Below are 13,441 nucleotides of genomic sequence, written 5' to 3' on the forward strand. Positions count from 1 at the left end.
GACTGAGGGTGTCCAGGCTGCAGAGAGGAGGGGAGTGGAGAGCCTGGGAAGTATATATGCTGCCAAAGCAAGCGTAAGAGCCTATGAGGTGGGCTCCTGGGGCTTGATCATGGGCTGCTTCTTCCTACCTGTGTGGCGGGGGCGGGCAGTGGTGGGGCAGGGTTAGGCTGCTGAGGCCTGGGGAGGCTGTGTCTCTCTGTCCTGCCCCGGACCTGCCAGGCTGTGCGACATCCCACGCTGACCTGGGGAATAACCCAGGGTGGGAGAGATGGGGGAGGCCTCTTTTTCTTTTTGAGATGCGCCATTCTCTCTCCTGGTTGGAAGTGAGGTGTTTTCCAGCTTTGGTTTTAATGCCCAGGTCCTGTCTGTCTGCTCTGGGCCAGGCACTATTCTGGCTCTGGGACCCTGCTCTCTGGGACTGTGGGCCTTTAGAAGGAGACTTAAATGAAAAAGAAAGTACAAGCATGATCACTTACTGCACAGGGAATAGAGGGAGGGGATTTTGCCTGGTGAAGGACTGGATGGAGCCAGCCCTGAGAAAGGGGCATTTCAGGTGAAAGCCAGAGAATAAAAGGGCAAGAACCAGTTCTAGGCAGAGGGTTCCCTGGTGAGGGAGGGGGAAGGGGGCTGTAGCTAAGTGATGGAGATAGGTCAGGTGGGCCCTGGAGAGCCTCAGGGTCACCAGATAGGGTTGTTGTCGGTTTTAACTGAAATAGACCCTGATGCTGGGAAAGATTGAAGGCAGGAGGAGAAGGGGATGACAGAAGATGAAACAGTTGGATGGCATCACTGACTCAATGGACATGAGTTTGACCAAGCTCTGGGAGATGGTGAAGGACAGGGAATCCTGGCGTGCTAGCAGTCCATAGGGTTGCAGAGTCGGACACGACTGAGCAACTAACAACAATAGTTGATTTACAGTGTCATGTTAGTTTCAGGCATACAGCACGGTGATCCAGTTATTTTTCACACACGCATATATTCCCTTATAGGTTATTACAAAATATTGAGTATAGGTCCTTGTTTTAACTTAGTCTGGACATCTGGGGACTACTAAAGGTTTTAAGCCAGGGATTGCCTAGTCATATTTGCATTGCCTGAAGATCCACAGCTGTGGTCCAGGAAGCAGACAGGGCTGGAGGCCAGAGAGTCAGAAGAGGTTGTCCAGGCTGGAGAGAGTGGGATGGGACAAAGAGAAAGGGGAGGCATGAGGGGTTGTGGAGGTGGGATCATAGCTCTTGGTCATCAGTTGGATGTGGGAGTGATGAACGGATGAGAGAGAGGTCGCCCAGGTCTGTGTATTAGGCCCTGGGGATGGGGAGCTGTGGCTGGAGGTGGGAGCTCAAGGAAGGGTGGGAGTCTCTCCCCTGCTGAGCCGGGGGTGCCTCGGGAGTCCTGCAGGTAGAATGCAGCAGAGAGACCTATACCCGAGCTAGGGGTTTGGGAGCAGGTTCTGTGGCAAAGCTCGGCGGGGCAGGGAGGGGAGGACCCGACAGAGACGGAGGAGGGGAGGTGGCTGAGGATGGGCCAGTGGAGACAGGCGTCATGGTGCCTCTTGCTCTCAGGAGGTCACCGATGCCTCTGGGCTTGTGAGAAGGTCATCATCCCACACATCGGTGGTGGGGGAGCTGGGAGAGTGGAGGGGACTGAAGGAGACGGGGAGAGGGGAGAAGGTAAGGGAGAAGCCAGGGAAGAGGCTCGTAAAAGCTCTTCTCCCGGGGCAAGGACTGTCCAGGTTTCCTTTCTGGAAACAGGGCCAGGAGGTGGGGAGAAAGCTTGCCAGAGGAGGAGGTGAGTGGTCATGGAGCTTCCCGGAAGAGCGGCAGGTGCTCAGGGGCGATTGGGGGCTGGAATCTGAGCCCAGGTGTGCATGTTGGGGGCTGAGCCTCACTGGTAAGAGGGCGCGCCTTCCCCTGTACCGGGCAGGGGGGATATTGGGGGGATGACTTGGGAGTTTGGAGAAGAGGTGAGAATATACCTGCCTGCCGGCTGCTGCGTTCTTCAGGAGGTAGGAGGTGAGTTCATTTGTGTGAGAGAGGTGGAGGGTCAGAGGCTGGGCAGCCTGGGCCTGGTCCCCATGGGTGTTGTCCCTCTGGTCATCACTGCATCGGAGAATAGAGAGGTCTGCTCCCCCTCACAGATCTTAGGGCTGGTGCTAAGTAAGCCAGGATCAAAGCACCAGGGGCCGCTGGGTTATCCTGCGAGTGGATTTGGACCTCACCCTCCGGGGCACAGGAACCAGTTTTTGGTTCCCCAGGGTGGCACTGCTCACATCACCCGGAGGTGGAGCCAGAGTACCTTTATGATGATAAAGAGCAGGCTGAGACTTCCAGGTCTGGTCCTCAACAAAGAAGGCGCGTTTGTTTGGACAGAGTCTCAGTGGGTGGGTGGTTGATCTTTCCCACGTCCCCCAGAAGGTTTTATAGGCTTAGAAAGGTGTTCCTGTGCCGTACAATGCCTTCCTTCCTTCCTGGTGACAGATGGCTGGCGGCTGTCCGGCTGGGCACCATGGAGACAGTGTGTGCTGGGGATTGCATCTGGTGGAGATGGGTGCTCCGTGCCATCCTCGGCCACCTTGGCTGAGACTAGCTCAGAGCCACCAGGCTTCAGAGGAGGACAGTGGTTAGACGCAGGTGCGCTCTGGAGGGAGGGGCAGGCGTTAATCACCATGACAGTATGCTATGCTGATTTTATTTTTGGCCATGTTGGGTCTTAGTTGCAGCACGAGGGATCTTCCATTGCAGCACACAGACTCTCTAGTTGCGGCACACGGACTCTTTACTTGTGGTGCATGGACTCTAGTTGCGGCGCATAGATTCTCTAGTTACAGCACACAGGCTTAGCTGCCCTGCAGCGTGTGGGAGCTTAGTTCCCCCAAGGATGGAACCCATGTCCCATGCATTGGAAGGCAGACTCTTAACCCCTGGGCCCCAGGGAAGTCCCCTACTGTGCTGATCTTGAGCGGGCTTGAGCATGTTCCCGTTGTGAGAGGAGAGGTGGCCATGTGGGCCCTTTGGTGAAGCCAGGTCACCTTTCATAAAGGGAGCAGACTCGACTATCAAGGATGCACCGAGGACTCCATGCATGTAAGGGCTGGACGGGGCTGCTATTTAAATGCTCATGACCTACAGATGCTTATTTCAAATGAGTAGAAATAGAAAATGAATATTTATTTAGCTTCTCTACAGGAGTCTGACTTAGGCTTGTGATTGATTGCAGAGACCAGAAACCAAACCAAATTTGAGGAAACTAACGTGAGTTTATTGGGAGGACCCCCCTGGAGTGCAGCTGGCAGGAGGCACAGTTGAGCCTTGAGAGGATGGCAGGGTGTCTTGGTTGCATTGCCTGCCCTGTCCCTGTTCCCACCGTGACCCTGTCTCACGCTAGGGGGCTGAGTCACATGGTTTTCCAAGGCTGCCTGACTTGTGGACTAGGTGAGGAGGAAATGGGAGAACTCTTCAGCTATCTGGGCAGAGTGCTGGGAGTCAGCACACTTAAGATTCAGGTTCAGCAGCCTTGCTGGAGGAGGGCACTTCAACCCACTCTAATATTCTTGCTTGGAGAATGCTGTGGACAGAGGAGTCTGGCGGGTTATGGCCCATAGGATCGCAAAGAGTCAAACATGACTGAAGCAACTTAGCACGCATGTGTGCAGTGTTACCATGCAGCTGTATTCCCATTTAATGGATGAGGAAACTGAGTCCTGGTGAGGCAAGCTGTCTCTGGCCACAAAATCTGGGCTTCTGCCACCCACAGTGGCTTCCCAATCTCATCACTGGAAAGAGCCTGTGCTCCTGAGGCTGGTGTTGGGTCTCAAGGGCCATGCCTAACTCAGCTTATTATCCCTGAGGCTTGGTGGCCCATCCTCTGCCCACCCCCACACCCAGGCAGCCCGTCTACAGCCCCAGGCTCCTCTTCAGGCAGTGCAGGGTGTAGTACAGGGTCTCCCTGGAGGGGTCAGCCAGCTCCTACTGGAAGTCACTGACTTGTTGCTTTGTTTCTCTCCTCTCTGTAGCCGGGTTTTCAAGACGGACATGGAGCTGGAGGTTTTGCGCTACACCAATAAAATCTCCAGTGAGGCCCACCGGGAGGTAAGCTGGGCGCTGGCTCGTTGGACCTGCCATTCCAGGAGGGCCAGGGAAGCAGCCTTGCTCTGTGTGGGCCGAGAGGGGATTGTTGAGATGGATGGTCTTGGGGTGGCACTGCTCCCCAGGCTACGCCAGCAGGCAGGAAGTGCCTCTGCAGGCTAGATGCACAGTGCTGACTCCTTACTGTTCCCCAGTAGGCACAGGATATGCAGGACAGAGGCTCTGCCCCAGTTTCTCACCTTAAGACCCCCACTCTCAGGGAATTTCCCAACAAGAAGTACCCCCTTATGGGATAATAGGACTCTCCCTCTGGCATCCTGGCTGTCCCAGCTCCTTTGAAAGAATCTGTGGTCCTCCGGACTTCCCTGGTGGCCAAGTGGTTAAGAGACCACCTTCCAATGCAGGGGGTGTGGGTTCAATCCCTGGTTGGGGAACTAAGATCCCACATGCCACAGGGTGTGGCCAAAAGTTTCAATAAATAAATAAAACCTGTTAAAAAATAATAATCTATGGTCCTTACCCACGAATCAAGCACATTTGTTACCATCATACATTTTCTGAAAACACCCTCACGTGGTTTTTTCCCAAAGCTTCCCACTTTACCCAAAGTAAGTTTATTTCTCAAAATGAGTCCAGTTGAGTGGGCTAGCCCAGTGCCTGTTCACTGACCTTTGTAGCCTTGTGTCAGGAGACAGATGGGGATCATTGGGAGCAACAGAATCTGTTGTCCCAGTTCATGTTGTCTGTATTTTATGAGGGAAACCTTCTAGGATAGTTGTCATGGCCTTCTGAGCATTAAGTATTCACCCAACATATCTTGGTTAAATCTTCATTTGCCTGCCGAGGTGTTTATTGACTGCTGAATAGAAGTGCTCCGGAGTGGTTTAAATAAACTCTATGACTTTGGAGCTTTAAAAAAAAAAGTTCTAATTTGTCACATTTATGCACCACTGTATGCACGTATCTTTCTTTTTTTTAAAGAAGAGAGTCTTTGGAAAAAGTGCTATACATTATTTATAAGGCAGTGTTACTTATCTCCTTAATACAAATGTCTTTGCTTAATATCTGTCCTCCAGGTAATGAAGGCTGTAAAAGTGGGAATGAAAGAATATGAGATGGAAAGGTAAGTTGCTGTGTTTCTCTGGGTAAAGATTAAAATGTAAGTAGCAGTAATTGATGTTCCCCAAGCGAGTAACAGATGAGGCGCGGCAGCCGCCGCACAGATTGAGCAGGGGTTAGGGGCAGACTCAACGTCGTGGGCAGAGAGGATTTCTCTCCTGACTGGGGCCACCTCCCTGCCTCTTGGCAGAGTGTTTGATGGTAATGGTCTTTGATTACTTTTCAGGGTGGTTTAGTGCCCCAGCATTCCACTCTTGGACTTTCTGCCATTTGCGGGAAACTTCACCAAATAGCCGCTATTGTGACTCTGAAAGCCGCTAGTAAAACAGCTTGCCATTTTTATGTGTAAACACTGCCATTATGTCTGCTGTGCTTGGATGACTGGGTGGAGGGATGGTTAAATGGCTCATAAAGCATTCTGGAGAGCTCCGTTGTCCTGTGGCTCCAATTAGGCCGAGCCCATTGCCACCCGGGGGCCTTGAGGTGGGGCAGGGGCTGCCCCACTGTCCTGGGTGTGGCCCGGCCAGTTCCGCAGCCCCACTCCAGGACCCTGGGGTCAGCAGGATGCTCCCCAGGGCATGAAGAAGCTCTGGAGTCAGCCCCAAGCTGCCCCAGTGGCTGCCCTCCCACCCACCCCCATTCCCAAGTCTCCCACTAGTGACCACACCATCTGGGAGCCCCCTATCCTGTGGAGAGAGGACCCTGAAGAGGCTGCCGTTTTTCTACGAGTGATATAATAAGAAATGCATGTTTTGTCTCTACCACCAGTTCCTGGCACAGAGCTTGTAAAACCTTTGAAATCCCCTCATGCTGCTGCTAAGTCGCTTCAGTTGTGTCCGACTCTGTGCGACCCCACAGACGGCAGCCCACCAGGCTCCACCGTACCTGGAGTTCTCCAGGCAAGAACACTGGAGTGGGTTGCCATTTCCTTCTCCAGTGCATGAAAGGGAAAAGTGAAAGTGAAGTCGCTCAGTCGTGTCCGACTCTTAGCGACCCCATGGACTGTAGCCTACTAGGCTCCTCCATCCATAGGATTTTCCAGGCAAGAGTACTGGAGTGGGATGCCATTGCCTTCTCCAGAAATCCCCTCATAGAGAGGAACATATGGTTACAAGAAGCCCCTTTCCACCACACCTGAGTTTATACTAATGAGTGAGTGAGTGTGAAAGTCGCTCAGTTGTGTCCGACTCTGTGACCCCATGGACTACACAGTCCACGGAATTCTCCAGGCCAGAACACTGGAGTGGTTAGCCTTTCCCTTCTCCAGGGTATCTTCCTGACCCAGGAATCGAATCGGGATCTCCTGCATTGCAGCCAGATTCTTTACCAACTGAGCCCTCAGGGGAGCCCCTTATACTAATGAGGGACCCTCAGAGTAGGAGGAGAGAGGCACTAGAGATTGAGACTGAGTTCTGACTGTGATTTAATCAGTCGTGTATCTAAGGAGGTAATGGCACTTCCATAAAAGCCCGAAACCACAGAGTTGGGAAAGCATCTAGGTTGGCGAACGTGGGGAGGTGGTGGGAGGGTGGTGCCCCTGGAGAGGGTTTGGGAGCTCTGTGCCCTTCCCCCGACACTTGGCCCTGTGCTGCTCTCCCATTCAGCCTTTGCTGGGTTTTATCCTTTATAATAAAGTGGTGGTAGCAAGTAAAGCGCTTTCCCGAGCTCTGCAAGCCATTCTAGCAGACTGAAACCCGAGGTGGGAACCCCTGATTTCAGGCTGATCAGTCAGAGTTTAGTAAAGGAGGCCTGGACTCAGGCTTGGTGCCTGCAGAGGGGCCAGTTTTGTGGTACGGAGCCCTTAATCTGTGGTATCTGCAACTAACTCCGGCAGTCAGTGTCAGAAGGTGTCACAGAGAACTGGAGAATTGCTTAGTGTGGAAAACCCACTTATTTGATGTCAGAAATGTTGTGAGCACAAAAAAGTGTTTTACCCTGTACCATCCATCCTGGGCTGCGCCTTCCTGCCTGGCCTACGCCCCATCCCCCCTTGCAGGGCCCAAGTCTACCCGAGGTGCCCTCAGGGTTGGCCTGCCTCCACACCCCTAGCCTATTCTGACAGCCCACCTCATGAGTGCAGGGTGAGGGTGAGGTGCGGACAGAGTCAGCCGTGGGCATCGTGGACATTTATGGTCATCGTCATCCTGGGCTTTGGGGGTAGGCATCTTTTTTCCAAAGTCTAATAACCTGTAAAGGAGTCCTCTGTATTTCTCTCTTCTTACCCTGGGAGATAAGAGGTTAACATGGCCTCAGAGGCCCCGCTGCTATGACTTCCCAGAGAGGGCACAGAAATGGTGAGTCATCAAGGGCTCAGCTCTGTCACTCCTGCCAGAGGAGGACTCTTGCCTCCCCGTGGTCTCCTGCTGCAATATGGTATCTGCTCTGGGATGCCTATGGGTATGGGCCCTGGGTCAGGGGCCGGCCACTTGAAATACCTCCTCCTGCTCCCTAACTCCCTGACCCCAGGCAATAGAGGTCTTTTTTTGTTTTTTTCTTTTAATGAGAAATTTCAAATACTCCCCAAGTGGACTCATTGGAAAAGTCCCTGATGCTGGGAAAGAAGGCAAAAAGAGAAAAGGACGGCAGAGGATGAGATGTTAGATAGTATCACCGACTCAGTGGACATGAATTTGAGCGAACTCCAGGGGACAGTGAAGGACAGGGAAGCCCGGTGGGCTGCAGTCCATGGGGTCCCAAAGAGTCAGACATGACTTAGCGACTGAACAACAACAGCAACAACTACAGAAGAGTATAATGAACATCCAAGTCCTCATCGGGGTTTTTGTTTAGTTTTGTTTTGCTGGAGTGTTTAAAACCAAACCCCAGACGTGGAGTCATCTCACCTGTAAATACGTCAGTGGGTGTCTCAGTGGATGAGGGTACTTTTTTCCTTTTCACATAACCACTGTGTCGTGATCACGTCTAAGTAAGTTAACAGTCATCCTTAATATTACAAGTGTCTAGGTCACGTTGTCTAAAGCTGTCCTTTTCGACTTGGTCTGTGTGAGTTGGGATTCAATGTCTACGTGTTGCGTTTGGCTGTCGTTTGAAGGAGAGCCTCTTGACAAGCTGAGCTCTGGGGAGAGCTTACATTTGTCTACACACTGCTCGGCATCCCCCCACCCCCCACCCATCCCAAGCTGGCCTCACTGCCTCCTCCTCTGTGGATCAGGGGCAGCCCTCCGAGAAATGATCCTGAGGCTCTGGGCCAGATGCAGCCACCCTGAGGGTGATGAGGGGCATTAATCCAGCTCAAGTGCCAGGTGGGTACACTGTTGTGCACCTACTGTGCGCTGTGCCCACCCTGCAGCTGGCCGTGGGGGATACAGATGGGAAGTGGTGCCTGCCCTTGCGGCCTCAGCCAGGTGGGGCAGGGGGCCATCTGATCTGTGGGTCCCTGAACCCTGAGAGCAGGGGGTTCCTGGGGTGGAGGGTGGGGGCGATTTTCCCCTTGGAGAAAAGCTGAGGCAGAAATGATGAGAACAAGAGACAGAGTCTGTTCCTGAAGGGCAACGGGAAGGGGAGAGGCAGGACAAGTGACCCTGGGGAGCAGAAGGTGTTGCCCGCCCCCCCCCCCACTAGAGGCAATGGGAAGGTGGTTGTCCTGGGAAAGATTGAAGGCAGGAGGAGAAGGGGACAACAGAGGATGAGATGGTTGGATGGCATCACAGACTCCGTGGACATGAGTTTGAATAAGCTCCGGGAGTTGGTGATGGACAGGGAAGCCTGGCGTGCTGCAGTCCATGGGGTTGCAAAGAGTCAGACACGACTGAGTGACTGAACTGAACTGTCCTGGGACGCTGTTGCATCTTGGGGTGTCCCTGGCCAGATTTGAGGAGGGCACCCCCTACTGCCAGTGCCACCACTCAGTCTTCAGTGGTGAGGTGGGCCCACATCTCTCCCTCAGGCTCACTCTCCCCACAGGCACGTCTCTGTCATGGCCCAGGTGGCCCGGGATGCTGTTTTGTGGCCTGTGTCCTTGGAACCTAGGAACTTCCCCTTGGAGGCCCCACCATCTCATTAATCTGCAGCGTCCACCCCACAGTTGGTGTCAGGAAATACACATGGGTGAGTTAGATGGATGGGCGCGCAAGAGAAGAAAATGTCCTGAACTACTTTTCTCCTGTCCTCTCTGCCGGCTGTAAACTTCAGCGTTCTCTTGACTGAGTGGGAGTGTGAGATCTCATCTGAAGCAGGTGGAGGTTCCCCTGGAGGTGTGGTGCTCATTACACAGGCTGGACTGATGCCCAGAATGGTCCAAGGCAGTGACTTCCTTGCAGGCCACTCTCCCCTGGGTTGGAAGTGTCCCTAGAATCTTCTGGATGTTCTGCTGGGAGCATGGCCAAGCCCCAGCCCCACGCAAGGGGGGACTCAGGGCAAGAAGCACAGGGACTCTTGCATGTCAGGATTCAAGGGGGAGGAGACGGGACTGACTTTCCGGAAGGAGGGCACACCATCCCTGGCACAATGGTGCTCAGACCCAGACAGGGGCTGCTGGCCAGGAGACCCAGTTCTAAGCCTCATCTTGTTTTATTCATCATCAAAGGTTTGTCATAAAATCTTCAGGGACATTAGAAAAATGGAAGCGACCCGCTGCCATTTATTAGGACTCCCCCCTCCTCCGAGCTGTGCCTGTGAGCGGGGTTCCAGAGGAAATGAAAATCAGTTTCCACAATTGAGGTGTCGTAAATTGTGTTAAACCGATGAGACGTTAATGTTTGGGTAAATCGGGCGCTGACGGCATCTGACTGCAGGCCCAGTCAGGCAGCACGCTTTACCGCCCCATATTATTTAATGTTTGTGGCGTCACCAGCTTGTAGCGGCTGGTGTGGGGCTGGCAGCTGAATCAATTACCTGCAAACACTAATTTAGAGCACGCTCAATTGGCTGTGTAAGCAGGTCCCGGTTCACATTTGCCATGAGGAGATTAATAACTTGACGTTTTTTGACAGTCTGGGACCTTAATTGAAATTACCTCTCTTTCTCTCCAAGTGGTGAATGGGGGGCATTTCCGGCCCTTTCCCGGCAGCTTCCGTGGGGGTTGTGGGTGTCACTGAATAGGCAGAGGGGTCTGTGAGGGCTGCAAGGGGCAAGCACAGTGTTGTCCTCCTCCCCTGGCTGGGGTCCTTCTTGGCAGACCCCTGACCCTGTCTGGAGACCCCTGTCAGGGCCTGATTTTCCCCGTGCTCCGTCACAGATGGTAGCCCACAGTAAGAGTCGCCTGTCTTCTTTCAGTCATTTGTTAGTGACCAGCTGCGCGGCTGGGCCATTCTGTGCTCAGAGTGGCCTTGCTTCTTCCTGCCCTTTGGTCAGAGGGAGGAAGTCTCAGTTCTGTGTGTTCCATGTGCCTGCTGGGCCCGGACTGGGGGTGGGGAGATGGGAGCTGGCCTGAGGGGCTTCTCCCCAGGGCTGGACAGGGGCTCCTCCCCATATACAACCCCCGCACATACGCGTCACACAGACATACCACACCACTCATATCACACACACACACACACACATTCTATCACACGTCCTGTCTCACAAACACCCCACCACTCACACCACACACACACTCCCCACTACCCACACCACATATCCCACACATGCACACACACACACTCCACCACATACTCTGCAACACATCCTCTCACGAACTCCCCACCACTCACACCATACACACACACACATACCCCCCGCACCATATACTCCACAAACTCACATCCCATCACATATGCACACACACCCAGCACTCATACCACACACACACTCTGCCACACATTCTCTCACACACACCCCAGCTCTTACATCACTTATCATACACCTCACACACACACTGACGCTCCACCACGTACTCTCACACACACTTGCACTGCAACACACACTCCCTCACAAACTCACATCCCATCATACACACACACACCCCACACCACACACACACACACCCCACACCACACACACACACCACACATATACCACACACCACACCACACACTCACACACGAATTCCCTCCAAGCCATGTGTTGCTGGATCTGGTGGTTGAACTTTCAGTTTACCCACCCCAGGGAATAGGCTGCAAAAAAACACAAAAAAACCCTTGCTGTATTCTTGTTAAACGAGGCCTATGTTGTTTGTTTTTCCTGAGGATTAGAAAATGTGACTCCAGCGAGGATAATTGGAAGGTGGGAGAGTTTGCAGGAAGCCTCACAACCCTATGAAACCGTGCTGATTGTGGCCACAGAGGTCATAGGCAGATGTGGAGAGGTCTCTCCCGCCCAGGCCTTGCCTGCACAGTTGACCCCAACTCCCCCCCACCCCCTGCCCAAACTCTCTGCAGTGCCACCCCACCCTCACTGGTCTGGACCAGCTTCTCAGATCTGCAGAAGCTGCGTCTCCCGCTCTCAGCTTACGGCCCTCTTCTTTCTCTGTCTGTCGCTCGTGGCGCACCATAACCCCCGAGGGGCCATCTCTTGACTCTTGGGCCTTCATGCTCCTCCTCTTGCTCTGGGTCTTGCCCAGGGCCCTCCCTGCCCCGGCGTGGTGGTCAGGCATGGCCCTGTGTGTCTTTGGCCACCCCCATGGGTCTCGCTGGAGATCCGTGTTTCATTGGTGATGCACATCCCCAAGAGGCCCTTATTACTTCCTGCTTTCCTGGAGGGTCTGGAGAGGTTACCTGGAGTGATCCAACCTAATGTGGTCTCAGCCTGGACAAGCTTGGGCCTCTGTGAGGCTGCCTTCTGTTTATTACCCTGGGAAGGTACTAGACTTTAGCCTGGGGCCTCTGGGGCAGGCCTGGGTCCAGGCAACCTCTGAGACTGAGCCACTACGTAAGTACAGGTGTAATGGGCCCTCTCCGTGGGCCTGGCTGCTGTCCGGGCAGTGAGTACCTCGTACCCTCCACAGCAGACATCACTCACTCTCGTCCACCACCTTGAGGGATGAGGCTGTGGCCTGGCCCGCTGAGACCCCCAGGTCTGGTGTGGCCAAACCGGCTCTTTGCCCTGTGCTGGGTGAGGCTGGTGCGGGTTTCCTGCCAGCACTTCCTCATCTGTTGGAGATGGACCACACACAGCCCACCACGAGGGCGTCAGGAAACCCTCATCTGTTTGGTGCGCCCCTCAGGAAGGCCGTCCACGAGTCCTGCCCCACACCAGCCGTGCATGCCTTGGTGTTGGAGCTGAGCCCTTTCTGAAGTCAGGGCTGTCTTGGGTGGAGAATTCCTGGAATTCTGAACAGACTTGACCTCACCCTGGGCCACCCAGTATCAGAGAGGGGAACTATGAGGCTCTACAGAGTCCAGTGTCTTGAGTGTGGGTGGGCCTTGAGGGTGGAAGGCTGTGGGGATCTGTGGCTTGAAGCCTAGATAGCTCATTTTGTTTGAAAAATAACTGAGAAATGGGCACATTTAGGACAAAAACCAAGTGTCAGGTTATGTGGCTCAGACCGTGAAGAATCTGCCTGTAATGCAGGAGACGCTGGTTAGATCCCTGGGTCGGGAAAATCCTCTGGTGATGGGCATGGCAACCTATTCCAGTATTCCTGCCTGGGAAATCCCATGGACAGAGGACCCTGGTAGGCTACAGTCCATGAGGTCAAAAAGAGTCAGACATGACTGAGCGACTAACACTTTCACTTTCAGGACAGAAACTAGACTGCTTACTATTCAGCCAGAAAGCTCGGCAAAGAACCGGAGGGAAGGGCTTCTGCAAATATGCACCCTGGTTGATGCAACCCTAATTAGGGCTTTTGGGGGCAAAGTCAACAGAAATAGGTGTTTTATTTTCACATGCCAGGGGAATTGCCCCTGGAAAACCCATTAAATAACAGTAGTGCTGGTTGGCATCTTTATGGATTTGCCTCTAGTATGTCACTATTGAACCTGGTGCTGACTGTTGATTTTCGATAAATATTTATCATCAGTGTAAGGAAGTAGTGTTTTCTTCCTGGCTTTCTAAGAGATTTTATCAGGAAAGGATGTTGAATTTTATCAGCCTTTTGTCTCTATGTTTTAAGCAGTTAATAAACTTTTAACTTCAGAACAGTTTTAGATCACAGAAAAGTTACAGGAATATTACAGACAGTTCTCTTTTTCCCCTGTCATTAATGTGCTTGTGATATACGGTCACAACTAATGGACAGTGATAATACATTATGTCAGTAATACATTATTATTGTTGAAAGTCTATGCTTTATTCCAATTTCCGTAATGTCTTTTATTTATTTATTTATTTGCACTAGTGCAGCTTGCGGGATC

General features: G+C 52.9%; 1 protein-coding gene across 3 annotated transcripts in view; it reads left to right on the forward strand.

The window, feature by feature from the left end:
* The window catches only part of PEPD (peptidase D), a 118,215-nt gene that overhangs the window by 41,083 nt on the left and 63,691 nt on the right, over positions 1 to 13,441 (forward strand). For 2 of the 3 annotated variants that reach the window (XM_081514343.1, XM_081514345.1), the window contains 2 exons: positions 4,016 to 4,091; positions 5,165 to 5,211. The exons of the other annotated variant lie outside the window; for it this stretch is intronic. In XM_081514343.1, coding sequence (XP_081370469.1) covers positions 4,016 to 4,091; positions 5,165 to 5,211 — 123 coding nt within the window. The remainder of the gene's footprint in view (positions 1 to 4,015; positions 4,092 to 5,164; positions 5,212 to 13,441) is intronic. 3 annotated transcript variants of the gene reach the window in all.

Source organism: Giraffa tippelskirchi, chromosome 7 (genome assembly GCF_054371585.1).
Source record: "Giraffa tippelskirchi isolate mGirTip1 chromosome 7, T2T-mGirTip1v1.2.pri, whole genome shotgun sequence".
NCBI classification, from domain to species: Eukaryota; Metazoa; Chordata; class Mammalia; order Artiodactyla; family Giraffidae; genus Giraffa; species Giraffa tippelskirchi.